The sequence below is a fragment of the Dendrobates tinctorius genome, unplaced genomic scaffold (genome assembly GCF_039654945.1).
Source record: "Dendrobates tinctorius isolate UK_male_01 unplaced genomic scaffold, ASM3965494v1 ptg000002l, whole genome shotgun sequence".
Lineage (NCBI taxonomy): Eukaryota > Metazoa > Chordata > Amphibia > Anura > Dendrobatidae > Dendrobates > Dendrobates tinctorius.
In genome coordinates, this window is record NW_027361670.1 from 622,788 (window position 1) to 641,560 (window position 18,773).

General features: G+C 54.6%; 1 protein-coding gene and 1 non-coding gene across 2 annotated transcripts; both read left to right on the forward strand.

The window, feature by feature from the left end:
- The first annotated feature begins 2,947 nt into the window (after positions 1 to 2,947).
- Positions 2,948 to 17,571, forward strand: EIF4A1 (eukaryotic translation initiation factor 4A1). The gene is made up of 11 exons (XM_073573064.1): positions 2,948 to 3,100; positions 12,101 to 12,149; positions 12,230 to 12,362; positions 12,447 to 12,586; positions 13,268 to 13,436; positions 14,775 to 14,884; positions 15,135 to 15,278; positions 15,537 to 15,674; positions 15,872 to 15,961; positions 16,048 to 16,127; positions 17,229 to 17,571. The coding sequence occupies exons 1-11, from the start codon at positions 3,078 to 3,080 to the stop codon at positions 17,371 to 17,373; spliced, it is 1,221 nt and encodes a 406-aa protein (XP_073429165.1). The 5' UTR covers positions 2,948 to 3,077; the 3' UTR covers positions 17,374 to 17,571.
- On the forward strand, positions 14,931 to 15,069 carry LOC141088296 (small nucleolar RNA SNORD10). Its single transcript, XR_012231901.1, has one exon. It is a non-coding gene; the product is annotated as a small nucleolar RNA SNORD10 (small nucleolar RNA).
- Positions 17,572 to 18,773: the final 1,202 nt, after the last annotated feature.

Consider the following 18,773-nt stretch of genomic DNA (forward strand, 5'->3'; position numbering starts at 1 on the left):
ATGGCGGAGGCCCCGGGGATAGCGTTACTGCGGGGTGAAGGCCGGGCTGATGGCGCTGGCCCCGGGGATAGCGTTACTGCGGGGTGAAGGCCGGGCTGATGGCGCTGGCCCCGGGGATAGCGTTACTGCGGGGTGAAGGCCGGGCTGATGGCGCTGGCCCCGGGGATAGCGTTACTGCGGGGTGAAGGCCGGGCTGATGGCGGAGGCCCCGGGGATAGCGTTACTGCGGGGTGAAGGCCGGGCTGATGGCGGTGGCCCCGGGGATAGCGTTACTGCGGGGTGAAGGCCGGGCTGATGGCGGTGGCCCCGGGGATAGCGTTACTGTGGGGTGAAGGCCGGGCTGATGGCGGAGGCCCCGGGGATAGCGTTACTGTGGGGTGAAGGCCGGGCTGATGGCGGAGGCCCCGGGATAGCGTTACTGCGGGGTGAAGGCCGGGCTGATGGCGGTGGCCCCGGGGATAGCGTTACTGCGGGGTGAAGGCCGGGCTGATGGCGCTGGCCCCGGGGATAGCGTTACTGCGGGGTGAAGGCCGGGCTGATGGCGCTGGCCCCGGGGATAGCGTTACTGCGGGGTGAAGGCCGGGCTGATGGCGGAGGCCCCGGGGATAGCGTTACTGCGGGGTGAAGGCCGGGCTGATGGCGGTGGCCCCGGGATAGCGTCACTGCGAGGTGAAGGTCGGGCTGATGGCGGCCCCGGGGATAGCGTTACTGCGGGGTGAAGGCCGGGCTGATGGCGGAGGCCCCGGGGATAGTGTTACTGCGGGGTGAAGGCCAGGCTGATGGCGGTGGCCCCGGGATAGCGTCACTGTGAGGTGAAGGTCGGGCTGATGGCGGCCCCGGGGATAGCGTTACAGTGAAGGCCGGGCTGATGGCGGAGGCCCCGGGGATAGCGTTAGTGAAGGCCGGGCTGATGGCGGAGGCCCCGGGGATAGCGTTACTGCGGGGTGAAGGCCGGGCTGATGGCGGTGGCCCCAGGGATAGCGTTACAGCGGGGTGAAGGCCGGGCAGATGGCGGAGGCCCCGGGGATAGCGTTACTGCGGGGTGAAGGCCGGGCTGATGGCGCTGGCCCCGGGGATAGCGTTACTGCGGGGTGAAGGCCGGGCTGATGGCGCTGGCCCCGGGGATAGCGTTACTGCGGGGTGAAGGCCGGGCTGATGGCGCTGGCCCCGGGGATAGCGTTACTGCGGGGTGAAGGCCGGGCTGATGGCGGAGGCCCCGGGGATAGCGTTACTGCGGGGTGAAGGCCGGGCTGATGGCGGTGGCCCCGGGGATAGCGTTACTGCGGGGTGAAGGCCGGGCTGATGGCGGTGGCCCCGGGGATAGCGTTACTGCGGGGTGAAGGCCAGGCTGATGGCGGAGGCCCCGGGGATAGCGTTACTGTGGGGTGAAGGCCGGGCTGATGGCGGTGGCCCCGGGGATAGCGTTACTGCGGGGTGAAGGCCAGGCTGATGGCGGTGGCCCCGGGGATAGCGTTACTGTGAGGTGAAGGCCGGGCTGATGGCGGTGGCCCCGGGGATAGCGTTACTGCCGGGTGAAGGCCGGGCTGATGGCGGAGGCCCCGGGGATAGCGTTACTGCGGGGTGAAGGCCGGGCTGATGGCGGTGGCCCTGGGGATAGCGTTACTGCGGGGTGAAGGCCGGGCTGATGGCGGAGGCCCCGGGATAGCGTTATTGCGGGGTGAAGGCCGGGCTGATGGCGGTGGCCCCGGGGATAGCGTTACTGTGAGGTGAAGGCCGGGCTGATGGCGGTGGCCCCGGGGATAGCGTTACTGCCGGGTGAAGGCCGGGCTGATGGCGGTGGCCCCGGGGATAGCGTTACTGCCGGGTGAAGGCCGGGCTGATGGCGGTGGCCCCGGGGATAGCGTTACTGCCGGGTGAAGGCCGGGCTGATGGCGGAGGCCCCGGGGATAGCGTTACTGCGGGGTGAAGGCCGTGCTGATGGCGGAGGCCCCGGGGATAGCGTTACTGCGGGGTGAAGGCCGGGCTGATGGCGCTGGCCCCGGGGATAGCGTTCCTGCGGGGTGAAGGCCGGGCTGATGGCGGAGGCCCCGGGGATAGCGTTACTGCGGGGTGAAGGCCGGGCTGATGGCGGTGGCCCCGGGGATAGCGTTACTGCGGGGTGAAGGCCGGGCTGATGGCGGAGGCCCCGGGGATAGCGTTACTGCGGGGTGAAGGCCGGGCTGATGGCGGAGGCCCCGGGGATAGCGTTACTGCGGGGTGAAGGCCGGGCTGATGGCGGAGGCCCCGGGGATAGCGTTACTGCGGGGTGAAGGCCGGGCTGATGGCGGAGGCCCCGGGGATAGCGTTACTGCGGGGTGAAGGCCGGGCTGATGGCGGAGGCCCCGGGGATAGCGTTACTGCGGGGTGAAGGCCGGGCTGATGGCGGAGGCCCCGGGGATAGCGTTACTGCGGGGTGAAGGCCGGGCTGATGGCGCTGGCCCCGGGATAGCGTTACTGCGGGGTGAAGGCCGGGCTGATGGCGGAGGCCCCGGGATAGCGTTACAGTGAAGGCCGGATCCTCCCGGCGGCGCCCGTACACTGCTCGGTGCCCCGCGGCCGCTCACACACTATACACACAGACTGAGAGAAACGAGACTCAATATCGCTTCCTGGACGATCACACAGGCGGGAGAGCTCGGAGTCGCCGGAGCCAATCAGACGCCAAGATCACCGACGTGAGAGGAATGTAAACCAATCAGAAGAGTCGCTGTGATTGAGCGAAAGTGAAATGACCCAATGAACTCGGTCGTTCCTAGGCGGGCGTCGTAGGCTCGTAAGCGGTCACGTGTAGAATTTCACCAATGATTTGCGACCTGAGAAAAATGGGGTGGAGCGATGAAACGATACAAGGAATTAGAATGCGTCACGGGTGAGGGCGGAGCTTGTTCATCCCGGTGACCAATAGTTATCTGAGCCGGCTCGTCTTTGGGCGGTACACACTTTATGCAACCAATCAGGGTGACGCCGGTTGGCCCCGCCTCAAGAAAGTGCAAGCCAATAGCAGCGCGGCTGGGCGGGGACAGGGGAGCAGTATATAAAAGGCGTTCGCCGGCTCTGGAAAGCTTCCGTACTGAAGAATGTCTGCGAGCTACGACAACCGGTGAGTGGAGCGCGCGGCCCGCACTGCGGCCTCCCCGCCCCGGAGCGCACTGCGGCCTCCCTGGCCTCTCCCCGCGTGTGAGCGCCCGCCGTGCTGTGGCCTCCGGTGCCGCCGTCTCCCCGGGAAGCGTGAAGCGCACACGGCCGAGCCGCCGCCGCCGGGGAGAGCGGACCTGCCCGGGGTGACGGGGCCTCCGCCTGTGTGCACGTGGCCGCGACCGCAGGAGAAGGCGGGGGGAGGGGAGACGACAAGATGGCGGCCGCGGCGAGGGCGAAGAGCGTCCCTCTAAGATGGCGGCCACTTCCGGTGCTGCACGTGGCCCCGGGGAGGAGGCAGCGGGGGGAGGGGGCCGGTGTGCGGCACGGCACTGAGTATGGGGGAGGCACAATGAGAGCAGCGAGGCCGGCACTGAGTATGGGGGGGAGGCACAGTGTGAGAGCAGCGAGGCCGGCACTGAGTATGGGGGGGAGGCACAGTGTGAGAGCAGCGAGGCCGGCACTGAGTATGGGGGAGGCACAGTGTGAGAGCAGCGAGGCCGGCACTGAGTATGGGGGAGGCACAGTGTGAGAGCAGCGAGGCCGGCACTGAGTATGGGGGGGGGAGGCACAGTGTGAGAGCAGCGAGGCCGGCACTGAGTATGGGGGGGGGAGGCACAGTGTGAGCAGCGAGGCCGGCACTGAGTATGGGGGGGAGGCACAGTGAGAGCAGCGAGGCCGGCACTGAGTATGGGGGGGAGGCACAGTGAGAGCAGCGAGGCCGGCACTGAGTATGGGGGGGGAGGCACAGTGTGAGAGCAGCGAGGCCGGCACTGAGTATGGGGGGGGAGGCACAGTGTGAGAGCAGCGAGGCCGGCACTGAGTATGGGGGGGGAGGCACAGTGTGAGAGCAGCGAGGCCGGCACTGAGTATGGGGGGGAGGCACAGTGAGAGCAGCGAGGCCGGCACTGAGTATGGGGGGGAGGCACAGTGAGAGCAGCGAGGCCGGCACTGAGTATGGGGGGAAGGCACAGTGTGAGCAGTAAGGTCGGCACTGAGTATGGGGGGAAGGCACAGTGTGAGCAGTAAGGTCGGCACTGAGTATGGGGGGAAGGCACAGTGTGAGCAGTAAGGTCAGCACTGAGTATGGGGGGAAGGCACAGTGTGAGCAGTAAGGTCGGCACTGAGTATGGGGGGAAGGCACAGTGTGAGCAGTAAGGTCGGCACTGAGTATGGGGGGAAGGCACAGTGTGAGCAGTAAGGTCGGCACTGAGTATGGGGGGAAGGCACAGTGTGAGCAGTAAGGTCAGCACTGAGTATGGGGGGAAGGCACAGTGTGAGCAGTAAGGTCAGCACTGAGTATGGGGGGGGAAGGCACAGTGAGAGCAGTAAGGTCAGCACTGAGTATGGGGGGGGGAAGGCACAGTGAGAGCAGTAAGGTCAGCACTGAGGATTGGGGGAAGGCACAGTGTGAGCAGTAAGGTCAGCACTGAGTATAGGGGGGGAAGGCACAGTGAGAGCAGCAAGGCCAGCACTGAGCCATCATATATACTGCCCTGTAATATACCCCACATCATGTACAGTATATACTGAGCAGGGGGAGGTCGGGGCCATCGTATATACTGCCCTGTCACATAGCCCACATCATGTACTGTATATACTGAGCAGGGGGAGGCCGGAGCCATCGTATATACTGCCCTGTAATATACCCCACATCATGTACAGTATATACTGAGCAGGGGGAGGCCGGAGCCATCGTATATACTGCCCTGTAATATACCCCCACATCATGTACAGTATATACTGAGCAGGGGGAGGCCGGAGCCATCGTGTATACTGCCCTGTAATATACCCCACATCATGTACAGCATATACTGAGCAGGGGGAGGCCCGGGCCATCGTATAAACTGCCCTGTAATATACCCCACATGTACAGTATATACTGAGCAGGGGGAGGCCGGGGCCATCATATGTACTGCCCTGTATTATACCCCACATCATGTACAGTATATACTGCCCTGTAATATACCCCCACATCATGTAGTGTATATACTGAGCAGGGGGAGGCCGGAGCCATCGTATATACTGCCCTGTAATATACCCCCACATCATGTACAGTATATACTGAGCAAGGGGAGGCCCGAGCCATCGTGTATACTGCCCTGTAATATACCCCACATCATGTACAGTATATACTGAGCAGGGGGAGGCCGGGGCCATCGTATAAACTGCCCTGTAATATACCCCACATGTACAGTATATACTGAGCAGGGGGAGGCCGGGGCCATCATATGTACTGCCCTGTATTATACCCCACATCATGTACAGTATATACTGAGCAGGGGGAGGCCGGAGCCATCGTACATACTGCCCTGTAATATACCCCACATCATGTACTGTATACTGAGCAGGGGGAGGCCGGGGCCATCGTATATACTGCCCTGTAATATACCCCCACATCATGTACAGTATATACTGAGCAGGGGGAGGCCGGAGCCATCGCATATACTGCCCTGTAATATACCCCACATCATGTACTGTATATACTGAGCAGGGGGAGGCCGGAGCCATCGCATATACTGCCCTGTAATATACCCCACATCATGTACTGTATATACTGAGCAGGGGGATGCCGGGGCCATCATATATACTGCCCTGTAATATACACCACATGTACTGTATATAATGAGCAGGGGGAGGCCGGGGCCATCGTATATACTGCCCTGTAATATACCCCACATCATGTACGGTATACACTGAGCAGGGGGAGGCCGGAGCCATCGTATATACTGCCCTGTAATATACCCCACATCATGTACGGTATACACTGAGCAGGGGGAGGCCAGGGCCATCGTATATATTGCCCTGTAATATGCCCCACATCATGTACTGTATATACTGGGAACTGCTACCTTGGATCTAATCCTTACAAACGGAGGAAATGGTTGAGGAGGTAAAAGTGGCTGGGACCCTAGGAGGTAGCGACCATGCTATTTAAGGGTGGTTTCACATTAGCGCTTTTTAAGCGCACGCACGGCCGGGGGTAGCTCCGCCCCCGAGCCGGCTCTGCCCGGCATGCCCACCCCTTGCTTGTAGCGCCGCCTCCTAGCGCACAGCGGCGCCTGCGATCGGCGCACCCTATCTTTAGCATAAAGATAGGGTGCGCCGATCGCAGGTGCCGCTGTGCGCTAGGAGGCGGAGCTACAAGCAAGGGGCGGGCATGCCGGGCAGAGAGCCGTCTCGGGGGCGGAGCTATCCCGGCCGTGCGTGCGCTTAAAAAGCGCTAATGTGAAACCACCCTTAGAATTTTGGATAACTAGAGGAGGAAGACCTGTGAAGACTCAGATGTCAAAGTTAGATTTCAGAAAGGCAGATTTTAAGGGATTCAGAAAGAGAATTGAAGGGATCCAATGGCTGGATATCCTTAAAGACAAAAATGTCCAGGAAGGATGGGAAATCTTGAAAAATGAAATTCTCAAAGCACAATTGTAAACAATTCCGAAAAGAGGGAAGAATAGGAAGTATTTAAGGAAACCAGGATGGATGAACACAGAACTTAAGCACATGCTAAAAAGGAAGAAAAAACTGTTTATAAAATGCAAAGAGGGAGGCATATCTAAAGAAGAATATAATGCTGTCTGCAGAACCTGCAGGGCACAAATCAGATTACATAAAGCTGACAATGAATTGAGGCTTGCAAGAGATGTCAAAAGCAATAATAAAGGATTTTGGGGATATGTCAAAAGTAAAAGAAAAGTCAAAGATGCTATAGGATTTTTACAGGATGAAATTGATGAAATGGATGTTGAGAAGGCCGAACTTTTAAATTCCTATTTTACATCTGTTTTGTCTCAGAAAGGAAATGTAACATCAACTGTTCTTCACTGTCCTATTAAGGGAATAGAAGAATCCAGGATATCTATAAACAGAAAGATAGTGAGGAAACACTTAGCTAACCTAAATGAATTCAAGTCTCCAGGTCCAGATGAATTACACCCCAGAGTACTGAAGGAGATGGCAGAAGAAATTTCTGAACCCCTCTCCATAATCTTTGAAAATTCTTGGAGAACAGGAGAAGTGCCAGAAGACTGGAGAAGAGCAAATGTTCCTATCTTCAAAAAGGGGAAGAAGGTGGACCCAGGCAACTATAGGCCGGTGAGTCTGACTTCTATACCAGGAAAGATCTTTCAACAAATTATTAAACAACATGTATGTCAGTACCTGGATAAGAATGAAGTGATTAAACAGAGTCAGCATGGGTTTCTAACTAATAAGTCATGTCAGACTAACTTAATTTCCTTCTATGACGGAATCACTGATTGGGTGGATCAAGGAAATGCTGTAGATATAGTATATCTTGACTTCAGCAAAGCATTTGACAAAGTCTCTCATACAATCCTTATTGATAAATGACTAAGTATGGAATGGACAAGGCAACAGTTAGGTGGATTCATAACTGGCTTAGTGATCGGACCCAAAGAGTGGTCGTAAATGGCTGCACATCCAGTTGGAAGAATGTCTCAAGTGGGGTACCACAGGGCTCTGTCCTGGGCCCTGTATTGTTCAACATCTTTATCAACGATTTAGATGAAGGAATTGAGGGTAAACTGATTAAATTTGCTGATGACACAAAGCTAGGAGGGATAGCTAATACTAGAGAAGAGAGAGAGGATTCAAAAATATATAAATAAACTGGAGAAGTGGGCAGCAACTAACAGAATGGTTTTTAACAGGGAGAAATGCAAAGTACTACATCTGGGCAATAAAAATGAAAAAAGCATATACAGAATGGGAGGAATAGGGCTAAGCAACAGCACATGTGAAAAAGACTTGGGTATACTAATAGATCACAGACTGAATATGAGTCAACAGTGTGATGCAGCAGCAAAAAAGGCAAATGCAATTCTAGGATGTATTAGCAGAAGCATACAGTCTAGATCACGTGAAGTAATTATTTCCCTCTACTCCTCTTTGGTCAGACCTCATCTGGAATATTGTGTCCAGTTTTGGGCGCCACATTTTAAAAAAGACATCAACAAACTGGAGCAAGTTCAGAAAAGAGCGACCAGAATGGTGACCGGTCTGCAAACCCTGTCTTATGAGGAAAGGTTGCAGGATTTGGGAATGTTTAGTTTGCAAAAGAGAAGACTGAGAGGAGACTTAATAGCTGTCTACAAATATCTCACGGGCTGTCACATTGTAGAAGGATCAACTTTATTCTCATTTGCACCAGGAAAGACTAGAAGCAATGGGATGAAACTGAATGGGAGGAGACACAGATTAGATATTAGAAAAAACTTTTTGACAGAGTGATCAATGAGTGGAACAAGCTGCCACGAGAAGTGGTGAGTTCTCCTTCAATGGAAGTCTTCAAACAGAGGCTGGACAGACATCTGACTGGGATGATTTAGCGAATCCTGCTTTGAGCATGGGGTTGGACCAGATGGCCCAGGAGGTCCCTTCCAACTCTACGATTCTATGAATGATACTGAGCAGGGGGAGGCCGGAGCCATCGTATATACTGCCCTGTAATATACCCCCACATCATGTACTGTACATACTGAGCAGGGGGGAGGCCGGAGCCATCGTATATACTGCCGTGTAATATACCCCACATCATGTACTGTATACTGAGCAGGGGGAGGTCGGAGCCATCGTATATACTGCCCTGTAACATAGCCCACATCATGTACAGTATATACTGAGCTGGCGGAGGCATCGTATAAACTGCCCTGTAACATAGCCCACATCGTGTACGGTATATACTGAGCAGGGGGAGGCCGGGGCCATCGTATATACTGCCCTGTAATATACATTTACAAGATTATCCCCGCACAGGAACATTTTATTTATCACATCCAGTTGTGTATATTATTATTCCAAGATCTATTGACCAAAATCAACTTTGTTTGTGGAAAACCCCTGTAAAGATCTCCCATGCTGCCCCCTTACAGTGACTGCTCCTCACTGTGTGTCCTGCACAAAATCTCCCCCTTTGCCCTCTGTATAGTCACCGGCGGATCCTGGGCTGCGGCTGTCAGATGCCCTCTGATATGGGCAGATCACACACTGCCCCACTATAGGTGCAGTACTTGGTGGAGGGGTTATGGGGTGTGGTGGGTCCTGTGCGGTATCATAGAATGGTAGAGTTGGAAGGGACCTCCTGGGCCATCTGGTCCAACCCCCTGCTCAAAGCAGGATTCACTAAATCATCCCAGTCAGATGTCTGTCCAGCCTCGGTTTGAAGACTTCTATTGAAGGAGAACTCACCACTTCTCATGGCAGCCTGTTAAACTCACTGAGCACACGCTGCGGATTCACCTGCTCGTTTTTCCGTGCGGATCCGCAGGTAAAGTGACCTGCGGTTTCACACCTCTACTATGTTAAAGGTGTGAAACCGGTGCGGAATCCGCACAAACAATTGACATGCTGCGGCTTGTAAACCGCGGCAAAACCGCAGCGTGAGCACAGCGGACTAGAATTGCCATAGTCGAACATGGTACTGTACTATGTCTGCGGAACTGCTGCGTTTCCGCAGGGGCAAAAACGCTGCGGAAACGCAGCAGAATCTGCAACATGTGCACATAGCCTCACTGTCAAAGTTTTTTCTAATATCTAATCTGTGTCTCCTCCCATTCAGTTTCATCCCATTGCTTCTAGTCTTTCCTTGTGCAAATGAGAATAAAGTTGATCCTTCTACAATGTGACAGCCCTTGAGATATTTGTAGACAGCTATTAAGTCTCCTCTCAGTCTTCTCTTTTGCAAACTAAACATTCCCAAATCCTGCAACCTTTCCTCATAAGACAGGGTTTGCAGACCGGTCACCATTCTGGTCGCTCTTTTCTGAACTTGCTCCAGTTTGTTGATGTCTTTTTTAAAATGTGGTGCCCAAAACTGGACACAATATTCCAGATGAGGTCTGACCAAAGAGGAGTAGAGGGAAATAATGACTTCACGTGATCTAGACTGTATGCTTCTGTTAATACATCCTAGAATTGCATTTGCCTTTTTTGCTGCTGCATCACACTGTTGACTCATATTCAGTCTGTGATCTATTAGTATACCCAAGTCTTTCACATGTGCTGTCTCTTAGCCCTATTCCTCCCATTCTGTATATGCTTTTTTCATTTTTATTGCCCAGATGTAGTACTTCTCCCTGTTAAAAACCATTCTGTTAGTTGCTGCCCACTGCTCCAGTTTATTTATATCTTTTTGAATCCTCTCTCTCTTCTCTAGTATTAGCTATCCCTCCTAGCTTTGTGTCATCAGCAAATTTAATCAGTTTACCCTCAATTCCTTCATCTAAATCGTTGATAAAGATGTTGAACAATACAGGGCCCAGGACAGAGCCCTGTGGTACCCCACTTGAGACATTCTTCCAACTGGATGTGCAGCCATTTACGACCACTCTTTGGGTCCGATCACTAAGCCAGTTATGAATCCACCTAACAGTTGCCTTGTCCATTCCATACTTAGTCATTTATCAATAAGGATTGTATGAGAGACTTTGTCAAATGCTTTGCTGAAGTCAAGATATACTATATCTACAGCATTTCCCTGATCCACCCAGTCAGTGATTCCGTCATAGAAGGAAATTAAGTTAGTCTGACATGACTTATTAGTTACAAACCCATGCTGACTCTGTTTAATCAATTCATTCTTATCCAGGTATTGACATACATGTTGTTTAATAATTTGTTCAAAGATCTTTCCTGGTATAGAAGTCAGACTCACCGGCCTATAGTTGCCTGGGTCCACCTTCTTCCCCTTTTTGAAGATAGGAACAACATTTGCTCTTCTCCAGTCTTCTGGAGTGTGGCTGGGTTGCTATGGGGGGGGGGGGGGTCCTGTGCGGTGTGTGGCTGGGTCGCTATGGGGGGGGGGGGTCCTGTGTGGCTGGGTCGCTATGGGGGGGTCCTGTGTGGAGTGTGGCTGGGTCGCTATGGGGGGGTCCTGTGCGGAGTGTGGCTGGGTCGCTATGGGGGGGGTCCTGTGCGGTGTGTGGCTGGGTCGCTATGGGGGGGGTCTTGTGCGGTGTGTGGCTGGGTCGCGATGGGGGGGGTCCTGTGCGGTGTGTGGCTGGGTCGCTATGGGGGGGGTCCTGTGCGGTATGTGGCTGGGTCGCTATGGGGGGGGTCCTGTGCGGTGTGTGGCTGGGTCGCTATGGGGGGGGGTCCTGTGCGGTGTGTGGCTGGGTCGCTATGGGGGGGGTCCTGTGCGGTGTGTGGCTGGGTCGCTATGGGGGGGGTCCTGTGCGGTGTGTGGCTGGGTCGCTATGGGGGGGTCCTGTGCGGTGTGTGGCTGGGTCGCTATGGGGGGGGGTCCTGTGCGGTATGTGGCTGGGTCGCTATGGGGGGGGGTCCTGTGCGGTATGTGGCTGGGTCGCTATGGGGGGGGTCCTGTGCGGTGTGTGGCTGGGTCGCTATGGGGGGGGTCCTGTGCGGTGTGTGGCTGGGTCGCTATGGGGGGGGTCCTGTGCGGTGTGTGGCTGGGTCGCTATGGGGGGGTCCTGTGCGGTGTGTGGCTGGGTCGCTATGGGGGGGGTCTTGTGCGGTGTGTGGCTGGGTCGCTATGGGGGGGTTCCTGTGCGGTATGTGGCTGGGTCGCTATGGGGGGGGTCCTGTGCGGTGTGTGGCTGGGTCGCTATGGGGGGGGTCCTGTGCGGTGTGTGGCTGGGTCGCTATGGGGGGGGTCCTGTGCGGTGTGTGGCTGGGTCGCTATGGGGGGGGTCCTGTGCGGTGTGTGGCTGGGTCGCTATGGGGGGGGTCCTGTGCGGTGTGTGGCTGGGTCGCTATGGGGGGGGTCCTGTGCGGTGTGTGGCTGGGTCGCTATGGGGGGGGTCCTGTGCGGTGTGTGGCTGGGTCGCTATGGGGGGGGTCCTGTGCGGTGTGTGGCTGGGTCGCTATGGGGGGGGTCCTGTGCAGTGTGTGGCTGGGTCGCTGTGGGGGGTGTCACTATGTGGGGGTCCTGTGCGGCCTCTGGTTCATCCCCTTTCTGAGTTGCTGACTCTCTCCTCTTTCCCAGATCCAGAGACAATGGCCCTGAGGGCATGGAGCCTGATGGCATCATTGAGGTGGGTGCCCCTCCTGCCGATGTCTGCGGTAGCCCCCACTATGCCGGGCCCCAGTATAACTCCTTTTTACCTCCCTGCAGAGTAACTGGAATGAGGTGGTGGACAGCTTTGATGACATGAACCTCTCCGAGTCGCTCCTGAGAGGAATCTACGCCTATGGTTTTGAGAAACCGTCTGCCATTCAGCAGCGCGCCATTCTACCTTGTATCAAGGGTGAGTGCCGTGTAGAGGGTGGCGGACCCCCACATGTGCCGGACACTGCGATGTGCTCAAATGACTGACTGTCTCCTCTCACAGGTTATGACGTTATTGCCCAAGCTCAGTCTGGGACTGGGAAAACAGCAACGTTTGCAATTTCAATTCTCCAGCAGATCGAGCTGGACATGAAGGCCACGCAGGCGCTGGTGCTGGCACCGACCAGAGAGTTGGCGCAGCAGGTAGGTGTCCCCACAGTAGTGTAATGACAAAAAAAAATTTTTTATGAAACCATGTGCAATGGAGGAACTTTTATGGGTTATTTAAGAATAAGTATTGCTTTTTTGTTTTTTTAAAAAAGTTCCCCCTTTCATTCAAATGAAATAAGGCAAAAATGGTATTTTTCCGCCAAAAAAGGACATGCAATTTTGCATTATTATCTTTTATGTTGACAATAGGAGGGCAGATTCCTCGTCCAGATAGACCTGTTTGCTTTACACTGTTGCTGGAATTTCTAGAAGACTTTTTCTGAATGACCTGTCCTGCACTTCTTGATCGTAAAACTTGAAGCTTTGCACTGAAAATGAAAAGATAATACTAAATTACAAAATATTTTAAAATATTCCAGAATGTTCTAGATGTGAATAAAATACCACTTTTTGTTACAACTTAGAAAGATATTTCCTTTAAAGATTAAAATTAAAAGACGAAAAATCTTTTGAAAAAGAGGGGGAACTTTTTTGAATATTTTACAAATTTGATGATACTAATGTCATTTCAATGCAATTGTTCCTCCAATGTAAGGGGTTTCATTTTCGTTTTGCAAAATTTTTAAAATTGTCATCACCCTACCCCACAGCTGTGGATGCCTGTGGTGCGGTAGCGCCCCATGGCTGTTAGGTTACATCTGTGCTTCTCTCCAGATCCAGAAGGTGGTGATGGCTCTGGGCGACTATATGGGGGCATCATGCCATGCCTGCATCGGTGGCACCAATGTGCGGGCAGAAGTGCAGAAGCTGCAGTCCGAAGCCCCACACATCATTGTGGGCACCCCAGGGAGAGTGTTCGACATGCTGAACAGGCGCTACCTCTGTGAGTATGCACCACCGGACTCTGCTGCGAGATCCTCCGCTACCCCAAGTGCTCCGGTCAGCAGGATTGTGCTCAGTGACTACAGTGTCAGGTCGGCGCAGTTATACTGATTACACTGACACCTGTGATCAGGATTGTGCTCAGTGACTACAGACAGTGTCAGGTCAGCGCCGTTATACTGATTACACTGACACCTGTGATCAGGATTGTGCTCAGTGACTACAGACAGTGTCAGGTCGGCGCAGTTATACTGATTACACTGACACCTGTGATCAGGATTGTGCTCAGTGACTACAGACAGTGTCAGGTCAGCGCCGTTATACTGATTACACTGACACCTGTGATCAGGATTGTGCTCAGTGACTACAAACAGTGTCAGGTCGGTGCCGTTTTACTGATTACACTGACACCTGTGATCAGGATTGTGCTCAGTGACTACAGACAGTGTCAGGTCAGCGCCGTTATACTGATTACACTGACGCCTGTCAGCAGGATTGTGCTCAGTGACTACAGACAGTGTCAGGTCGGTGCCGTTATACTGATTACACTGACACCTGTGATCAGGATTGTGCTCAGTGACTACAGACAGTGTCAGGTCAGTGCTGTTATACTGATTACACTGACACCTGTGTTCAGGATTGTGCTCAGTGACTACAGACAGTGTCAGGTCGGCGCCGTTATACTGATTACACTGACACCTGTGATCAGGATTGTGCTCAGTGACTACAGACAGTGTCAGGTCAGTGCTGTTATACTGATTACACTGACACCTGTGTTCAGGATTGTGCTCAGTGACTACAGACAGTGTCAGGTCAGTGCTGTTATACTGATTACACTGACACCTGTGATCAGGATTGTGCTCAGTGACTACAGACAGTGTCACGTCAGCGCCGTTATACTGATTACACTGACGCCTGTCAGCAGGATTGTGCTCAGTGACTACAGACAGTGTCAGGTCAGCGCCGTTATACTGATTACACTGACACCTGTCAGCAGGATTGTGCTCGGTGACTACAGACAGTGTCAGGTCAGCGCCGTTATACTGATGTCACTGAGCACAGTCCTGCTGACCGGGGCACTTTAATACCCCCTTCACCATCAGACCCTCAACTATCCTACGCTAATGCCCTCCACTACCCCCCGCCACTGGGCAAGGACGCGTCACATGACGTGTGGTCTTATATCTGGCGGGGGCAGAGAGACCCCCATATTCATCCCAGCGCAGCTGTCGTGACTGTACGCTGGTTCATGCTATGGGTACACCTTCATTGCAGCTGCCTACGGGGCTTCTGAGACTTGTAGTTCGCCACCTAATTCAGGTTGTTTTTTTTTCAACAGCCCCCAAATACATAAAGATGTTTGTGCTGGATGAGGCAGATGAGATGCTGAGCCGAGGATTCAAGGATCAGATCTACGACATCTTCCAGAAGTTGAGCAGCAATGCTCAGGTGAGGCGGTGGGTGGGCAGCGCAGCGCCAGCCGCCATAGTATGCCAGTTCATGATGATATCCCATGCGTGTCATCTGAGGCCCCGGCCGCTCCACTGCAGCGCTCTGCTCCCGCGTACTGCGGCTCAGACGTGTCTGCAGCAGAGGATCCTGGGAGATATGATCACACACTCCTATCTGAGACTGACGGTCCAATGCTGCTGTGGCTGCCGCTATATCTGCCCGATGTAATCTTTGCCCTGTCCCCCAGGTGGTGCTGCTCTCTGCTACGATGCCCTCAGATGTACTGGAGGTTACCAAGAAGTTCATGAGGGACCCGATCCGCATCCTGGTCAAGAAGGAGGAGCTGACCCTGGAGGGCATCCGGCAGTTCTACGTCAATGTGGAGCGGGAAGTGAGTGCTTGGCAGAATGTGACAACGCCACCCCACCCCCCGTCACTGGGCAAGGATGCGTCACGTGACGTGTGGTCTTATATCTGACGGGGGCATAGAGAGACCCCCATATTCATCCCAGCGCAGCTGTTGTGACTGTTGGCTGGTTCATGCTATGGGGACATGATTGCACTGGGCAGAGACTCCCCGGGCTCATCTGTGCAGGGTTGAGACCCTCCACAATCCCCCAGGGCTCACCTGTGCTGCTTGTCTCTGTAGGAGTGGAAGCTGGACACGCTGTGCGACTTGTACGAGACCCTGACCATCACACAAGCCGTCATCTTCATCAACACCCGCCGAAAGGTGGACTGGCTGACTGAGAAGATGCACGCCCGGGACTTCACCGTGTCTGCACTGGTGAGTTGTGCTGCTGCTTGTAGTGCTCCCCAGTCACTGGGCAAGGGCTCGTCGTGTGACGGCATTCTTACATCTGGCAGGGGTAGAGCAGTTACCCCATATTCATCCCAGCACAGTGGTTGTGGCTGAGGCTGGTTCATGCTGTGGGGACACGGTCTGCCCGTGTGGGTCGCACGCTAATCCTCCTCCCTCCTCAGCACGGGGACATGGACCAAAAAGAGCGAGACGTGATCATGAGAGAGTTCCGGTCTGGCTCCAGCCGCGTCCTGATCACTACGGATCTCCTGGTAAGTGCCGACCCTCGTCTCCTAAACTTGTGCAGAGACCGCGCTGCACTGGTAAAGATCTCCAACTAATGCTGCATTGTGTGCAGGCCCGAGGGATCGACGTGCAGCAGGTTTCCCTGGTCATTAACTATGACTTGCCAACAAACAGAGAGAACTACATTCACAGGTGAGTCCGGTGCCACCATGTATTCCCTCTCTGCGCAGCCCCTGCATCCAGCACCACCACGTGTTCCCTCTCTGCGCAGCCCCTGCATCCAGCACCACCTCCGTGTGTATTCCCTCTCTGCGCAGCCCCTGCGTCCAGCACCACGTGTATTCCCTCTCTGCGCAGCCCCCGCATCCAGCACTACATGTATTCCCTCTCTGCGCAGCCCCCGCATCCAGCACTACGTGTATTCCCTCTCTGCGCAGCCCCTGCGTCCAGCACTACGTGTATTCCCTCTCTGCGCAGCCCCTGCGTCCAGCACTACGTGTATTCCCTCTCTGCGAAGCCCCTGCGTCCAGCACTACGTGTATTCCCTCTCTGCGCAGCCCCTGCGTCCAGCACTACGTGTATTCCCTCTCTGCGCAGCCCCTGCGTCCAGCACTACGTGTATTCCCTCTCTGCGCAGCCCCTGCGTCCAGCACTACGTGTATTCCCTCTCTGCGCAGCCCCTGCGTCCAGCACTACGTGTATTCCCTCTCTGCGCAGCCCCCGCGTCCAGCACTACGTGTATTCCCTCTCTGCGCAGCCCCTGCGTCCAGCACTACGTGTATTCCCTCTCTGCGCAGCCCCCGCGTCCAGCACCACGTGTATTCCCTCTCTGCGCAGCCCCCGCGTCCAGCACCACGTGTATTCCCTCTCTGCGCAGCCCCCGCGTCCAGCACCACGTGTATTCCCTCTCTGCGCAGCCCCCGCGTCCAGCACCACGTGTATTCCCTCTCTGCGCAGCCCCCGCGTCCAGCACCACGTGTATTCCCTCTCTGCGCAGCCCCCGCGTCCAGCACCACGTGTATTAACTCTGCGCAGCCCCGGCGTCCAGCACCACGTGTATTCCCTCTCTGCGCAGTCCTTATGCTGAGTGCAGAATGTAGACACGTGGCAGATGAACGGACCATGCTCCACCGCGATTGTTGCTCTCCTGTAGCTTTTCGCAACTTAAACATGGCCGACACAATCCCCCGGTGACTGCCGGCGGCTGACGCAGTCTCTCCTCCTCCCCCCCCCCCCCCCCCCCTGTGACTGCCGGCGGCCGTCCTGTACTCACCACACGCTTCTCTCCTGCAGGATTGGCCGTGGAGGACGTTTCGGTAGGAAAGGAGTCGCAATAAACATGGTGACTGAAGAAGACAAGCGCACGTTAAAAGACATAGAGACATTTTATAACACAACCATCGAAGAGATGCCGATGAATGTGGCCGATCTGATCTAGAGCCCTAAGAGAAAAAGAAAAAAAAAACAAAAAAAAAGTATAATGAAAAATACAAAAAACAGCGCCTGCCCCCGGTGTCGGGCCTCAGGACAGCGGGGGCAGGCAGCACACGGCGCCCCACCCCTGTATGCCATTAAATGATTTATATTCCTTTTTTGTTTGAAATAAATGTTATTTTGAGGTTTTTGTGGCCGTAAATCCTTGTACTCGTGTTTTCTTCCATAATAAAGTGAACACTAATCTTCCCTTATTTTTCCCACCAAATCAGTGGACCAAACAGACCCCTGCCCGCACCCCCCATAAATTGGAACTCAATTTGGATATTTAAAGTTTTTTGTTTTTTTTTTTTTTTTTTTTTTTACAAAATTTTTCCAAAAGAACCAATTGTTGGAAACTTTTATTTGCTCTGTATAGTATTTATTAAATAAAAGCCTGTTTTTGCAAAATAGTTTGTCTCGTGCTTTCCCCCACCCCCTGTTGATCCCTACCCCTGTCTTGGCCCTGCTAACCACCCCTCCCCCCCTTTTTCCTTTTTAGTGCTGTTTTTGGTGGGAAATGGGTGAAGCGCTGACGCCGGGGCAGTGCAGAGACTGCAGGCGGGACGTGGTCTCTGGCCACAGGCTGTTATCGAGTGTTCGTGCGCCTGTTACTTGCACTCACGAACCGATAATCCACTGCCGTCATGTGTCCTGTCACAACCGTGGCGCTGCACTGAGTGATTATCCCGTTCAATGGGGGAAAATTTTGACTGCAAAGATGGAAAATGTGGAGGGCATCAGAGTACAAAACGTAGGCCCCAGTATAAAGAAGGTGTTGGCAAGCCACGTTCCCCGGCTTGAGTCTACGGAGAGGTGGAGACTGATGCAAGGCCTCGGACTACAATGTTCTGTGGTCTACGTCTGCACTGCATCAGATCTTGATTCCACCCAGAACAAGAATCCACTTCCAGAAACTAGGTGAAATGCTGTGCTAGTCATGAAGACTGGGAGGATGCAGGGAGGGAAGGTGCTGAATCAGGAGTGAAAGGACGTCCTCCCTGAATGGGGTCAGCACAGAAAACACCGTCTACACCAGGCTTTTCCCTTCACTATGATGTCACAGTATCGCTATACTCCGGTTCCTTGCTGCTGGAAGAGAAGAGGAAGCTTCTGACCCTGGTGGAATGAGCAGCTCTGTCGATCCTGGAGGCCAGAGGGCCGATTCATAGGCTTTGGGCTGTTACCTTTCCTGCTGCTCCCCTGATGTCTTGGGACGCTTGCTCCCAGCAGGCCGTTACAGGGCTCAAGTGAGTGGCAAGCTGGGCCAAAGGATGTCGCGTACCTGCTTCTCGGCACGTGAGTTAGATTAACCCTTACAGGAGCATCCCATCTCCCCTCAGCATCCAACCTCTGTCCTATGCT

Excerpts from the sequence above, each read along its gene's own strand:
- EIF4A1 (XM_073573064.1), top strand. The coding sequence starts at position 3,078 with ATGTCTGCGAGCTACGACAACCG. Across the intron at positions 12,363-12,446 it reads CATTCTACCTTGTATCAAGG|GTTATGACGTTATTGCCCAA; the intron begins GTGAGTGCCGTG and ends CTCCTCTCACAG. Across the intron at positions 15,279-15,536 it reads ACGTCAATGTGGAGCGGGAA|GAGTGGAAGCTGGACACGCT; the intron begins GTGAGTGCTTGG and ends TTGTCTCTGTAG.